At 45.0% G+C, this 14,689-nt stretch overlaps 1 protein-coding gene across 1 annotated transcript in view; it reads left to right on the top strand.

Moving 5' to 3' along the window:
* The window catches only part of CACNA1E (calcium voltage-gated channel subunit alpha1 E), a 1,379,194-nt gene that overhangs the window by 1,275,668 nt on the left and 88,837 nt on the right, over positions 1-14,689 (top strand). Inside the window, exon 44 of the mRNA XM_069233198.1 lies at positions 9,259-9,358. Within this exon, the coding sequence (XP_069089299.1) occupies positions 9,259-9,358 (100 nt within the window). The remainder of the gene's footprint in view (positions 1-9,258; positions 9,359-14,689) is intronic.

Raw genomic sequence — 14,689 nt, 5'->3', positions numbered from 1 at the left:
CAATTTTCCAATTTGAATCAAGTGTGCACAGGACATTGTCCCCTATAAAACTGAAGGATAAACACAATGCTGTGACCATCGGAAACAGAAGTTAGTAATGGAACTGAGTTTAAGCTGTGCGACGAGTGTGCCCTCATGCACCCAAGGTGAGCTGAGACTGTGAAGTGAAGCTATATGTCACCAAACATCAAAAGAAGCCACAGAACTGGTCCCACTCTCGAGGTCAGTCCAGAGCCAGGTCTTCTTTGCAGTTGAAATCTTCAGGTTAGCTAAATCCAGTTTCAGGCTTTCTGAGGCTACTTTAAGGAGTTAGTATACTGGCAGCGACATGACCAACCACCCCACAGCAGTCACCCTAGTCCTTTCATGGCCAGAAATCAGCCTGACACCGTCCAGGTCACCAAGGTCACTGATCTTCCTAGTCCCCTTCCCCTGAGGCATCATCTGCCAAGGCACTTTATTTTGGCACTTTATTTTGTCCTTAGTGCACATACCCGTCCTGTAAGAGGCAGGATCCTTTTCTCCCAGAAGCAGGACCACATTCTCCTAGAGTGGTAATGCATCACAGCTGACAGATGGGTCCTAATGATCGTTAAGCAAAGCTGTGCCCTTCCATTTCTTTCAAACACATTGCAGTTTCCTCCCACATCAGAGCAGCTTTCACAGAAACACCTTGCCATCTTTCTGCAAGATGTTTGAGGGACAAGTTTTTACTTCTGTTCTCTTCCAGGGAATCCTCATCAATAGTCATAAACACTGAATAGTTCTGCCCATGCGCAAGTGATCCTGGAGCACTTAAAAAAATTATACATGTATGTGTACCAAACTTTGTACATTTGTACCTTACATATATGTTAAAGCCTAACTAAGGCTAACACTGGGAATATTTTGTTGACTTTTCATTTAAAAAAATAAGCCAATACTATGGAAGATCTTTAAAAAAATCTTTTTTTTTTTTTTTTATAAAGGGAACGTGTGATATGGTTAGCCAATAGGCTGGAGTGCAAAGCATATGAGACAAAACTGGCACAGTACCTTTAAGAATGTCACATTACACCCTGCATCCCATCATGCCTCACAGGTGACAGGTCACTTCATTTTTCTAGCTCTTGAAAACAGACTCCTGAAGCAATGAGCTCTGCGTTTGTTGGCCAAAATCTGCTGGAAATCTTTCCAAAATCATATATTTATAGTTTCACTCTGCATCGTTTGACAATTAAATTATTTTTTTCTGTTGAAAATTCTTTCACTTTTGTGAAGTGCCCTTCTTGTGGTTAAAAGAAGGGACAGTCAGATCCACACATACTGTTTATTTTGTGTTTTCCTATGATCATTCACCTGAATCCTGTACTTTATCAATCCTTCTCAAGAAGAACTTTAAAGGCTAGACAGAAAATCAGACTACATGGATTTGCAGCAAAGAAAGGAACTTGAATATGCTGCTAGATCTTATAGAAGCCATGGAGAAGGTCAAGTCTTCTTGCAGAGCTTCTTGGTCCCTCACCAAGGACTCCCCTGGTATGGTTCAAAGGAGAGAATACATCAGAGATAAAGACATTGCTCCTAATCAGTGTCATAAAAGGTGATGTTGAGGGGTATAACATCGAAGGCTGGTGACCTTCCTACCTGCTAGTCATCATCAGGTACACTGTAGAGACACTCAACAGTGAAGGAACCAAGACAGTCATCGGTAAAAACCATGTAGACATTGACAACACCATCATTAACATCAAGAATATAGTTGTTTATGTCAAAGTTACCTCCTCTGATGTAGAAACCACCTCCCTCAACACCAAAGGCATCTCTGTTGATACCCAGACTACCTCTGTTGATGCCGAAGCCACCTTTGTGGATGTCAAGACCACCATTGTAGATGTCAAAACTACCAAAGTTGACATTGACAAGAGTGACCTCTAGAGCAAGATCTCTGTCACCACCTGTACAACTTTCTCCAAGATGCTTACAAGAACTTTGTTCAGCGAGACCTGCCACTCCAGGCTTAGACTATTCTCAAACAAACATACTCTTAAAATTGTACAATCAGTTACACCTTCACCAGGGGTAGCAACACAACCTGACTCCTCTCCAGGTCTGTACCATCCCTAAGCTCTATCTCACTTAGGACCTCCCTTACATCACCTTCTGTTCACACAAGATAATGGGAACGTGCAAGTACACAGTTCTCAAATACACATTGTTCAAAAGCTACATCAAGGCGTAGATTTTGAAGAAGATCTAAAGAAAGATGCCCATCTTCTTAATCTAGATCAAGAAGGTCAAGTAGAAGACCTAGCAGGTGGTCACGATCTCGACAGAGGATGTGATCTCCATCATCCACAACTACCTCAAGAAATTCAGAGATTACTCTCCAAACTCTTTTAAACACACCTTCAGAAAGGCTATCACCAGTTGATGTATCAACATTTAACAAGGCTTTAGTAAGATGTGCAGCCAAGATAAACATTCCTATGCCTGATCCTACTCCATCTACATCAGTCATCTTTGAAACACTACATCAGAAAATATTACCAACACCTCTCTTTCTTCTAGTTCCTGATCTTCTTGAGCCTGCAATGCACTGATATCTAACTCCTGCATCAATAAAATCTGCTCCATCTAGGCTCTTGAAGAAATATAAGCCTCCTGACCAAGACCCTCTATTTCTCAGGTCAGACCCTCCACTAAACTCAGTAAATGTGGCTGCAGCAAGGAAGTCACACACAGTAGTGCCTTCTTCATCCATACCTTCAGACAAAGAGATTAAGAAAATAGACTCTCTGGGAAGAAGAATGTGTGGAACATCAGTTTCCTCAATGAAAGCAGTGAGTGCTAATGCACTTTTAGGGAGATATGATTGATCTCTTTGGGACTCCCTTCAGAGGTTTGTAGACAAGCTCCCTATAAAGGACAGACAAGTCTTTCAAAAGGTCATCAACGAGGGTATGCTGGTCTCAAACCAAACTGTTTTTTGCGCTATGAGAAGTTTGTGGCTCAGACTAACAGGTCTTAAACCAGAAGCGCAACATAGAATGCTAAACGACAACATTGTGGCAGAAGTTTTCCAAGAATGGGTATATTCTGAAATAGACTTGTTTGCTGATACAAAAAAATGCCAAAATTATGTCTCCAGCTTTTACCAGCCAGGGTAGAGGAGAAATGCCCTTTTGATAGACTGGTCAAAGAAATTTCTTTATGCATTTCCACCAGTTCCCCTCATACCAACAGTTGTGATTATTTTTACCGATCTAAAACCAGGATGATAGTGATAGCTCCAGAATGGCCTAGTTAGTGGTGGTTCACGTACCTCTTTCACCTGTCAGAGTGACTACATGAGAGTTGCCGGGCAGACAAGTACTTGCACCCTAACCTTCCATCACTGAACTCCTAAATTCCTGCAATATGGTCATCTAGATCTTCCACAAGATTGTGTGAACAACATTCTATGAGAAGCCACACCACCTATCACTAGAAAACTGTATGCCTTTAAGTGGAAGAGACTTTGGGGGTCATTCCGACCCTGGCGGTCCATGACCGCCAGGGCCGGGGACCGCGGAAGCACCGCCAACAGGCTGGCGTTGCTTCCAGGGCCATTCCGCGGTCAGAAAAGGGCAACCGGCGGTTTCCCGCCGGTTTACCCCTGGCCCAAGGAATCCGCCATGGCGGCGCTGCTTGCAGCACCGCCATGGGGATTCCGACCCCCTTCCCGCCATCCTGGTCCTGGCGGTAAATACCGCCAGGAACAGGATGGCGGGAACGGGTGTCGTGGGGCCCCTGGGGGCCCCTGCACTGCCTATGCCACATTGTTGAAGGGGCTTTCCCGCTGGGCCGGTCGGAATGACCTCCTTTGTTTGTTTGACACGTACTGATACCATACCTACTTCATCTGGCAAGGTCTGATTTACAATTGTCTTCTATTAAAGTACATCTTGCGGCTATAACTGCCTATAGGAACTCTTCATCAACAAACAATCTTGTTGAGAATGTCTGTGATTAAAGAATTTTTAGAAGGTATTATAAACACATTCCCATTTGTTAAACCCCCTTCTCCTCCTTGGGAGCTTAACATTGTTTCTATCTAAATTAATGAGAATCCCATTTGAACTCATTCAAAAAACCTCTTAACAACATCTTACATGGAAGGCAGCTTTTATAGTTGCTATCATCTGTGAGCACAGAGTTAGTGAGATTGAGGCTCTGTGCGCTACTGAACCATTGACAGTGTTTCATAGTAATAGAGTGATAGAGTGATAATGAGAACACACCTCACTTGCCTTCCTAAGGTGGTTTCCGATTTCCATATTACCAAATATATTTTTTCCCTCATTCTTTCCAAATCCATCAACATTTTACTCTCCTATGCTTTTCATTGCAGCCCATTGGCTAACCATGTCACACATTCTCTTCCCTTTTCTTTAAAAAAAAAAAAGGTTGATGAAAGATTGTCATCAGTGACGCATTGTTATGTAATTAGCTTCTTTTTCTAAAATTAAAATTCAATGACCTGGCCATTTTTGGCCTTTCTTTAGGCTGCAAACATATATGGAAGGGACCATTAAACAAAGTTCGATATACATATATGTAGAGTCAGTTTAAGTGTTCTGGGATTCCCGTGCGTGGGTGGGACTAATCAGTGCTTATAGCTTTGATGAGGATTCCTCTGGAAGAGAACTAGGATTTCAGTTGAGTAACTTTTCCTTATTTTATTCTGCTGAAGAACTACATCCAATGTGCTCATTTAGATCTTTGCCCTCTGAATGCCCTGTGGAAGGACAGATTCAAATGCTCATGCTGTCTCATCATCTGGCCGTACTGGAATGGGGCCCTACAATGGTGGCCTACAAGGAACTGGTGCAGACCCGTGCTAAAATTGCCTGCGCTGCACTGTGTCAGTTCTGAAACGCAGGGATGCTCCATATTTACAACAATATGGCACACCCCTGTGTTTCCCTAGCACTGCTGCTAAATGTAGCTGCCAGCGCCAACGTAGGCACCCTTGCACCAAAGTGCAAGGCCGTCTGCATTGATGGGAATGATTGTTTATGTGCAGGAAGGTGTTCCTTCCTGCACGTAAGCAATCTACAATTGCGATTTGGCTCTTCTATGTGTGCTGCAGAGCGCAGCACACATAGAAGTAGCAAATCATCAATATTGAATGATTGTTTAGGTGCGGGAAGAAACACCTTCCTGCACATAAACAATCATTCACAGCATTTTGCGTTTTCTTTGTGTGCTGCTGAATGCAGCACACATGGAAAAAGCAAAAGCGAGGAGAAATAAAAGTATTTCTCCTTTTTGCACCATGCTAACCCTACCCGTGGGGTGGCGTTAATTTTGGCACTGCCTCAGATTTATGATTCCCTGTAAATCTGGGGCAGCATCAAACGCAATGGGTGTTGCGGTTGAACACCCACAGCAACACCCATTGCACGCCCCTCTGCCGCAGAAAGCTGCATTGGACAGGCCCATATTTACAAGGTGGAGTTAAGCTACAAAAAGTGGCTTAGCACCACCTTGTAAATATGGGGTAGTGCACAACATCACCAGAGCATCACAATAAGTAATGCACTGATGGCCCTAGGGGCTTGTAAATATACCCCATAGTTTCATAAACCTTTCCTGCAGTCACACATTTTACCTGCAGTTCAGAGTAGGCCAAGAGTTTTTTCAGTTTGCTGTGCTTCCCTTCCACCTCACTAGTGCACCTCTGGTTTTCACAAAAGTGATTGCGGTGTTCGCCGCCACCTTCAGAGTTTAGGAGCAACAGATTTCCCCTGCCTCCACAACAACTGGGTGTTGAAAGCAGGCCCACCACATTCAGTCAGGGGCTACCATCAGACAACGGTGACCCTTCTGACTTTTTTATGGTTCTCGATCAGCGTGCTGAAGTTGCACCTAACTCCTTCAGAGGGTTCATTTCATAGATGCTGTCTTGGATACAGTGCAATTCAGGACCTTCCCTCCTTTACAATGAGTCTAGGATATTCAGGCTACAATGCCAATGTTTCAGCCTTTGTCTTTGGTCTTGGTTAGAGTGGTACTGAGGCTCCTTGGCCTATTAGACTCCTGCATCCTGCTTGTTAACTACACTAGGTGTCATATGCAGGCTCTGGTGTGGAATCTGAAGCCTCAGTGAGCCCAGCACCAAAAAAAAAAAGTTGGATTCCATTCAGGTTTCTGGGGACACAGCACACGATCTGCAGTAATGGCTGCTGTACCTTAAGTGGACCAGCAGCAGGTCCCTCTCCCTTGCCCACCCAGGACTGATGGTAGTGGCAGATGTGTCACTGCTGGGTTGGGGAGGTTAACTGAGGAAGGTGCAGATCAAAGGGATCCAAGCTCCAGTGGAAATCTGGCTCTATGTGAATCTTTTGAAGCTGTGTCCATTTGCCTAGTGCTGAAAGCCTTCCTGCCAGACTGTACGACGAAACAACAACTTCAAAAACAACTACTGCCTTAACAACGAGGTCGGAACACCGACCTTGTTGCTACTACTAATGATTTTACCACGAATGCCTTAACAACGATATTTTGTTGTAAAGGCATTCCTGATAAAATCATTAGCAATAGGCACCATTCACCCTACATCCCTCACCCCACCCCCCCAACCCCACCCCAAAACCTAAAACCCTCTGAGCCCCCACCCACTCCCCAAAACCAAAAACGCCCTACCCCCCCAACCCCACCCTAAAACCCCCTGACCCCCACCCACTCCCCAAAACCAAAAACGCCCCACCCCCCAACCCCACCCCAAAACCTAAAACCCCCTGACCCCCCACCCACTCCCCAAAACCAAAAACGCCCCACCCCCCCAACCCCACCCTAAAACCCCCTGACCCCCCACCCACTCCCCAAAACCAAAAACGCCCCACCCCCCCAACCCCACCCCAAAACCTAAAACCCCCTGACACCCCACCTCCTCCCCAAAACCTAAACCCACCACTTAACTTCGCCAACTCACTTCTTTGTGCCTTAACCACGCATGTTCGTTGTTCAGAACATACGTAGTTAAGGCACAAAAAACCGGAGTCGTGGTTAAAAAAAGCGTTGTTGCGCTTTTGTTAACCACGACTTTCGGAAAAAAAAAGTCATAAAAAAGGATGTTCCCCTTCCTGCCATCCATCAAAATGTTGCTGGTGCAGGTTCTCTTAGACATCACCACCCCATTTGTGGGACAGCTACATGCAGGGAAGTGTGGAGTCCTGGTACCTATGCCAAGACACTCTGTGCCTCTTGAGTTGACTGAAGCATCAGGGCATCTCCCTGATCGGGAACCAACTGGCAGGATCTTTAAACGTCAGGCCGAACGATCTCAGCTGGTTAGGCCCAGTGAATCACAAATGAGGGATGCACACCGAGGGCAGGTACAGTGCTTCTTGCGAAAGTCTGGAGAACTATGGCTGGATCTTTTTGCCACCACTGTGAACACACAGTGTCACAACTTTTGCTTGTTTGAGTTCCCAAGAAAGCTCTCCTAAGATGACTAATTAAAGCTAGAGTGGAGCTCCTGTATGCCTTTCCACCTCTTACTTTCCTGCCCTGAGCTCTGAAGAAGATCCAGAACTACTGGGCCTAAATTATCCTCATGGCTTAAGACTGGGCCCAGGAGAGGGTGGGACCTTTAATGCCTTGACATAACCATCTTTTCTCCTAAAAGGCTGCAGCTTCAGGAGTTCTGTTGCAGCAAAATCTTTTGCACCTGAATCTGCACAATCTACACCTCCATGCATAAAGATTGTAGTTAACTGCATTCGATCTGCCAGCTGAGATTGTTGATGTCATGGTGGCAGCCATGCATCCCTCTATAAAGACCATTTGTGCTAGGTGCTAGGACAAATTTGTGGCCTGGTGTGGAGTCCAAAACACAGACCCCATTACAAGCAAACCTGTTGGATATTGAGTTGTTTATTTGGAGTTTGGCCCTATAGGATCTTGCACTGGGCACTAATAAAGGGTATTTCACAGCCCTTTCGGCCATCTTTGTGTTAGCCGGACCAACCATCCTTTTTTTAAATCACCTGTTATGATGTGGTTTATTGAAGGTTTGACATACATGTGCCGTCCCAAATGGTTTATGATGCCACAGTGGAACTTCCTCCACACAGCGGCTCATTGGGTCTGACTTTGAAGGCTGTTTACCTTATTGTGATCATTTCAGCTCATTGTATAAAGGAGGCTCTGGCTAGCTATGCAACCCCTCACACCACCTTTTTTCCAGAAAAACTGGAGCACCAGATCAAGACAGCCTTTTTTCCAAAAGTGGTGACACATTTTCACATTGAGCAACCAATCACCCTCCCAATGTTCTTTAACCCACCTGACCCGTCAAAAGAGGAGGAGAAAATCCATCAGCTTGTTCGATTGCACCTGAGGCCATTGGGTGGACAATGAGCTTTTTGTGGGATTCTCTTGGCAATGAAAGTTAATGTGGTTCAGAAAAGTACTCTTTTGAGGTGTATAGTCCCCTGCATTGAAGCTGTGCTATGCATTAGCCAAAAAGCCAGCCTTCGGAAAGAATAAGGGTCCATTCCAGCATGGCGAACTCTACTATCACTGGGCTGGCATGTGGAGTGGCCGTCGTTGACATCTATTAGCCTGTGACATGGGTGTCAGAGCATACTTCACACAGCAATACTGCCGTGACAGCCAGAGCTGAAGGAAAGGGCATTTTGCCGATTCGGTTCTGCAGGGCTTTTTAGTTTGAGCCCACTCCACAGACCCTCCTCCTTTGGAAGGTAGTGTGTTGATAACTATTTTAAAGGGGAGAAACTGTGGTTAGACATATCCATCAGAAGAGCAAGTTGCTTACCGTCTGTAACTCTTTTTGGTGCAAGCTGTGTCTAACTGCAGACTCCTCACTGCCCTCCTATCTCCCCATTCTGTTGAGTGGTCTCTTTTTACCATTTAAAAAGTACCAAATTAGAGATCTGGAAACTGGTAAAGACATTTGTTTTGTGCTCTTCATCTATGGGGGTGTTTAAACAGTCAAACAACAATCTGAAGTTGCTGCACAGCGGTAGCACTTATATGCAGCTCCACTTCATCACTTCCAGGGTAGAATCAAGCCACTGCAGAGTGGCATGGCACCACCGAGTTGTGTGCAAGAGTGCTGCTGAAAACAATTCTGGATCCAGTCTTGTGCCCAGGGATATTTTAAAGGTGAATATTCTGCAGTTAGATAGAGTATCCATCACAAAGAGCTTTTCTGAAGGTAAGTAACTTGTTCTTTAGTTCCATAACATCCCTTCAATTTCTTTGCAGGAGTGGATTCCCATCCCTGAGCCCTCTTACACCTCAGGAGTTGTTCCAGCCAGCGTGTTTGGATAGGCGACCAGGACCCTTCCAGGAAAAGCTATCTCTGGTAAAAAAGCAATGGCATTATTTTAGTACAAGCATGCTTTTCATTCCTACCCCACCCGCAGCGACTCCCCTTTGCCACCACAACACAAATTGTATCACATATATGTATTATTGCACCATTGGGCAAAGTTCTATTACATAGTATTTGTGATACTCTTGAAGCTGGTCCTGAGCTGGTTGAATTCATCAGTTATTTAATGCACAAATATAGAGTACAATAATCCTGTTTTTTTCACCTCATGAAAAAGCACCAGTCCTACCAACAAATTAATAGCAAACCATAATGTTGATGTCTAGAGCAGTTTGGGCGAAAGCTGAAATGATGGGTCACATTGTAACTATTACCAGGACACTCACTGAATATTCATTTCAGGCTGCCACCAACAAAGATTACTAACAATTTCTTATTTTAGCACAGTGTAAATTAACATCTCCCTTAGCCTCTTTGGTGAAGTGGGTATCCTCTATGTCTTACCAGCTGGCCATGCACATATGAGAAGGTGCATATCAGCTTCTGACACATAGTTCGGGTTACTGATGCTGGTGGTGGTTTTTCAAATAGTTTCGACAAGTAAACTCTTGATAGGAGACACATTGATGTGTAAGAGAGCGCACTGTTCTGGCTGCAAAATATTGAATTGTTAGTTGAATTTCATGTTTTGGGACAGGGTTCTGACAGCCCTACTGATTCAATAGAGCAGTTTTATTTATTTAGATTTCCTAGCCCCCTTTCCTTACATGTCATCAGGCATATTATAGTCGTATTAAACTGCTTAACTGAATGCATTATTTTTTAACACATTCCTAGTGCCCTCAATGGACCTCTCATCTATGTCTTAGGATCACTAAATCTGGTGGAAGACAATTATACTTTGATAATGTGTGCAGCACTGGTGTTAAAGTCTTTAGTAATATGAAGGACAAATGCATTATCATTGTTGGAGTCTTGTAAAGAGCATGCATGCTCCACTAAGTGTGTACTCACAAGACCCCTTGAGGTTCAATGAATGGGTGTTTGCTTATTTTGTCCTTGACTTTAAATTCACAGAGCTTGCATACCAGTGTGCATATGAAGTAGAGTGCCCCCAGGGAGTGCCCATCACTGTGTATTTTGCTTGTAATTTCTTTAATAATATTCTTGTGTATGTTCACACTTTTGATTGAAAGTTGTTGAGTGACCACATGTATATAGTGATTTTGTAAGAACTGTGTGCATTAGTGATCATAATGCTTGCTAATGTTGAGTGTTCTTCTGATTTATTTGAAGCCTTTGTATACTTTAGTTTGTGAAGTGCTCAGGAAGTGTTCTTTTGATACTTTAACTAGGGAATCTGTAGTATGTACAAACAGGGCATTATTGCTGAGTGAAATCTAATGCAAACTAAGGGTCTGATTTAGATCTCAGTGGGTGGAGCCCTCAGTCACAAATGTGACAGATATCTTGTCCACCATATTACAATCTCCATAGCATATATTGGGAACGTAATACAGCAGATGGGATATCCGTCATGTTTGTGATGGAGTATTCCCCTCTGCCAAGATCTAAATCAGGCCCATAGTACCTCATTTAGACATTGGCAGGTGGGTTATTCCGTTACAATGGTGACGGATATCCCATCTGCCGATACATAAATCCCATGGGAAATAATGGGATTTAGATTTTGACTGACAGGATATCCGTCACTGTTGTGCTGGAGTAACCCAGCCGACAATATCTAAATCAGACCCTTACACTGTGCAGGAACTGCTATGCCTCTGCAGTTTGGAACTGTACTAGTAGAGTAGATACACAAACTCCATTTCAGATAGGGTTCACTCTGTGAGTAGGTGTTCAGTGTGTAGCGTTCACTCTGTGTAGGTGTTCAGTGTACAGGACAGGGGTCTACATTGTCAATAAAATGTGAAATCTGTGCGACTATAAACCTCTCTGAGGCACGTACCCAAATCAAATGTGGGGGCTGTGTGGCCTCCTGAAGCCCTGGGGACCCCCTCTTCCCTGGGCCACTCATTCTAATAAAATGTGGGGTGGCACGCAGCACACTCCCACAGCCCCGGGGACCACCACCTCTCAGGGGCACACATTGAAATCAATCAAATGTGGGGTGGGGGCATTCCCCCTCCTCCCCGCCCCCCATCGTAACCCCGGGGACCACGACCTCCCTGGGGCTTAAAGGCAGAGTTGGAGGCACAAGTTACAGTTACCTTAAGACATGAGTTATAGTTACTTGAGATAACTCTAACTATAGCAGGTGAATTTCTATGGTTTGGTACATTTAAAGTATGAGCCTAACTATAACGTCCCTGTAACCTTTGTGTTTTTAAGTGAATTTCTATGTTTTTTAATTCCATTTCCTAACTATAGCATTCCTGTAACCTTTGTTTTTTTCAGTGAATATAACTATATATATTTGCATCAATGATGTCATTCGAAATGTCTTCAGTGATGTTATCAATGATGTCATTGAATATGTCATGAGTGATGTAATATGTGAGGTTATAAGCAGTGTATGGCAGGTGTGCAGGGTTAGGTTGCTGAACTCTTACTGGTAAATATCAGTGTTTTTGGGGGTTTAAAACATTATATTTGTCTGTCATTTTCATCTAACTATAATGTCCCTTCAACCTTTGTTTGTTTCAGTATATATAGTTAATGTAGTGTGAATACCAAGTTGAATACTTTTTGTATGGACATGCGCAAGTTATATTAATTTGAAGGTATTGCATGAATTCTAAATACATTTTGTTTTGTGTAGTTTAAGTTTGGTTTGTACTTAATAAATATATTTATATTTATTTAGAGGTGGTGCGTAATTTATACATTTAAGGCCTAACTATAACTTTAGAATTTGTAATGTTTGAGAATTTGAAGTTTGGTTGGTATAGAAAAATAAGTAAAGTTTTCCTAACTATAACAAAGGTTCAACCTTTGTTTTTCTCTTTGAATTTCAGTGTTTTATGCTTTTAATGCAAATGTGTTTCAAATCATAGGGGGTTATTACAACTTTGGAGGAGGTGTTAATCCATCCCAAAAGTGACGGTAAATTGATGGATATACCACTAGAAGTATTACGAGTCCATTATATCCTATGGAACTCGTAATACGGCTGGTGGTATATCCGTCACTTTACCGTCACTTTTGGGACGGATTAACACCTCCTCCAAAGTTGTAATAACCCCCTTAGTGTTTACTGTTGAGTGGAGTGTCATTAACTAGAGTATGGTAGGGGGCATGGGCATCCAACAGACTTTGCAGACACAGACTAACAGCACTCTGCAGAAAGCCAGCTCATCCGGCCTCATCTGTTGACCTCAAAGACAAATATGTGCTAGCCAGGGGACGCCTTGATGGACTTTCCCTGATGTAGGGATCAATCTACACCTCCAGTACTAATCAGTCCAGCTACTGTGCCAGTCTCTCAAATGCACTCTCACCATGGGCAGATGTCCCCTCATATTAGGGGAGGTTTTAATTCATTACTGGATGTAACACTGGACCACACACCCCTAATCTACAGGGTACACAGGCTGCTCTTACCAGCTGGCTCCACTAATTGGCACTCAATGATTTCTGGCTCTTGCGCCACCCCCTCACAAGGGAATACTATCTCTATTACCCAGAAAGTGATGTTCATGTACTACTTGAGTGCCTGTTTTGCCACAACAGAGGATGACCTTAGTACGACTATTTCTGACCATAATCCCTTTAAGAGCTTGACTTGCATGGGAGAGGGTCCCTACTCCAGATCCTACCTGGCATATGCAACCAATGAGGCTGGAGGATCATTCATTTTGTGAAACATTACAGGAAGCCCTGGTACAGTATTTTACTGAAAATGCCAGCACAACCTTCAAAAGGGCTCAGGAGTAGGAGACCTACTGGGTAGTGATAAGAGGCCCGACACCCGAACTACCTTTGACGTTAGACCTGAAGTCTATCTTTAGATCTGAAGTCTAAGTTAGACCTGATGTCTAACTTTGGACCTGAAGTATTACTTTAGACCTGAAGTCTAACTTTAGACCTAAAGTCTAAATTTAGAACTGTAGTCTAAGTTTAGACTTAAGGTCTAACTTAGACTTCAGGTCTTAAGTCAAATCAAATCAAATCATTAATAAAGCGTGCTACTCACCCGTGCGCGTCTCAAGGTGCTAGGGGAAAAAAGGGGGGGGTTACTGCTGCTCGAAGAGCCAGGTTTTTAGGAGTCTCTGGAATGCGGAGTGGTCCTGGGTGGTCCTGAGGCTGGTGGGGAGGGAGTTCCAGGTCTTGGCTGCCAGGAAGGAGAAGGACCTCCCACCCGCCGTGGAGCGGCGGATGTGAGGGACAGCAGCGAGCGCGAGGCCCGAGGAACGGAGGAGACGGGTGGGGGCGTAGAAGCTGAGGCGACGGTTGAGGTAATCCAGTCCCTTGTTGTGCAGGGCTTTGTGTGCGTGGGTGAGAAATCGGAAGGTGATCCTTTTGCTGACTGGGAGCCAATGCAGGTGTCTCAGGTGTGCGGAGATGTGGCTGTTGCGGGGTACGTCGAGGATGAGGCGGGCCGAGGCGTTTTGAATACGTTGCAGGTGTTTTTGGAGCTTGGCGGTGGTCCCAGCATAGAGGGTGTTGCCGTAGTCCAGGCGGCTCGTGACGAGGGCGTGGGTCACGGTTTTTCTAGTGTCGGCGGGGATCCAGCGGAAGATCTTGCGGAGCATGCGGAGGGTGAAGAAGCAGGCGGAGGACACAGCATTGACTTGCTTGGTCATGGTGAGAAGAGGGTCCAAGGTGAAGCCGAGGTTGCGGGCGTGGTTTGCGGGGGTCGGTGCGGTGCCGAGGGCCGTGGGCCACCAGGAGTCGTCCCAAGCGGACGGGGTGTTGCCGAGGATGAGGACTTCCGTTTTGTCAGAGTTCAGCTTTAGGCGGCTGAGCCTCATCCAATCTGAGACGTCCTTCATGCCCTCTTGTAGGTTGTTCTTGGCGCTGGCGGGGTCCTGGGTGAGGGAGAGTATAAGTTGGGTGTCGTCGGCGTAGGAGGTGATGATGATGTTGTGCTTGCGTACGATGTCGGCGAGGGGGCTCATGTAGACATTGAAGAGTGTCGGGCTGAGTGATGAGCCTAGAGGTACGCCGCAGATGATCTCGGTGGGGTCTGAGCGAAACGGAGGGAGGTAGACTCTTTGGGATCGGTTTGAGAGGAAGGAGGCGATCCAGTCCAGGGCCTGGCCTTGGATCCCGGTGGAGCGGAGGCGGGTGATTAGGGTGCAGTGGCAGACGGTGTCGAAGGCAGCCGAGAGGTCGAGGAGGATGAGGGCGACTGTTTCACCGTTGTCCATCAGGGTTCTGATGTCGTCTGTGACTGAG

Source organism: Pleurodeles waltl, chromosome 4_2 (assembly GCF_031143425.1).
Source record: "Pleurodeles waltl isolate 20211129_DDA chromosome 4_2, aPleWal1.hap1.20221129, whole genome shotgun sequence".
Taxonomy (NCBI): domain Eukaryota; kingdom Metazoa; phylum Chordata; class Amphibia; order Caudata; family Salamandridae; genus Pleurodeles; species Pleurodeles waltl.
Note: the sequence above shows the minus strand (reverse complement) of the source record. Positions and strands in the feature narration are given on the sequence as shown.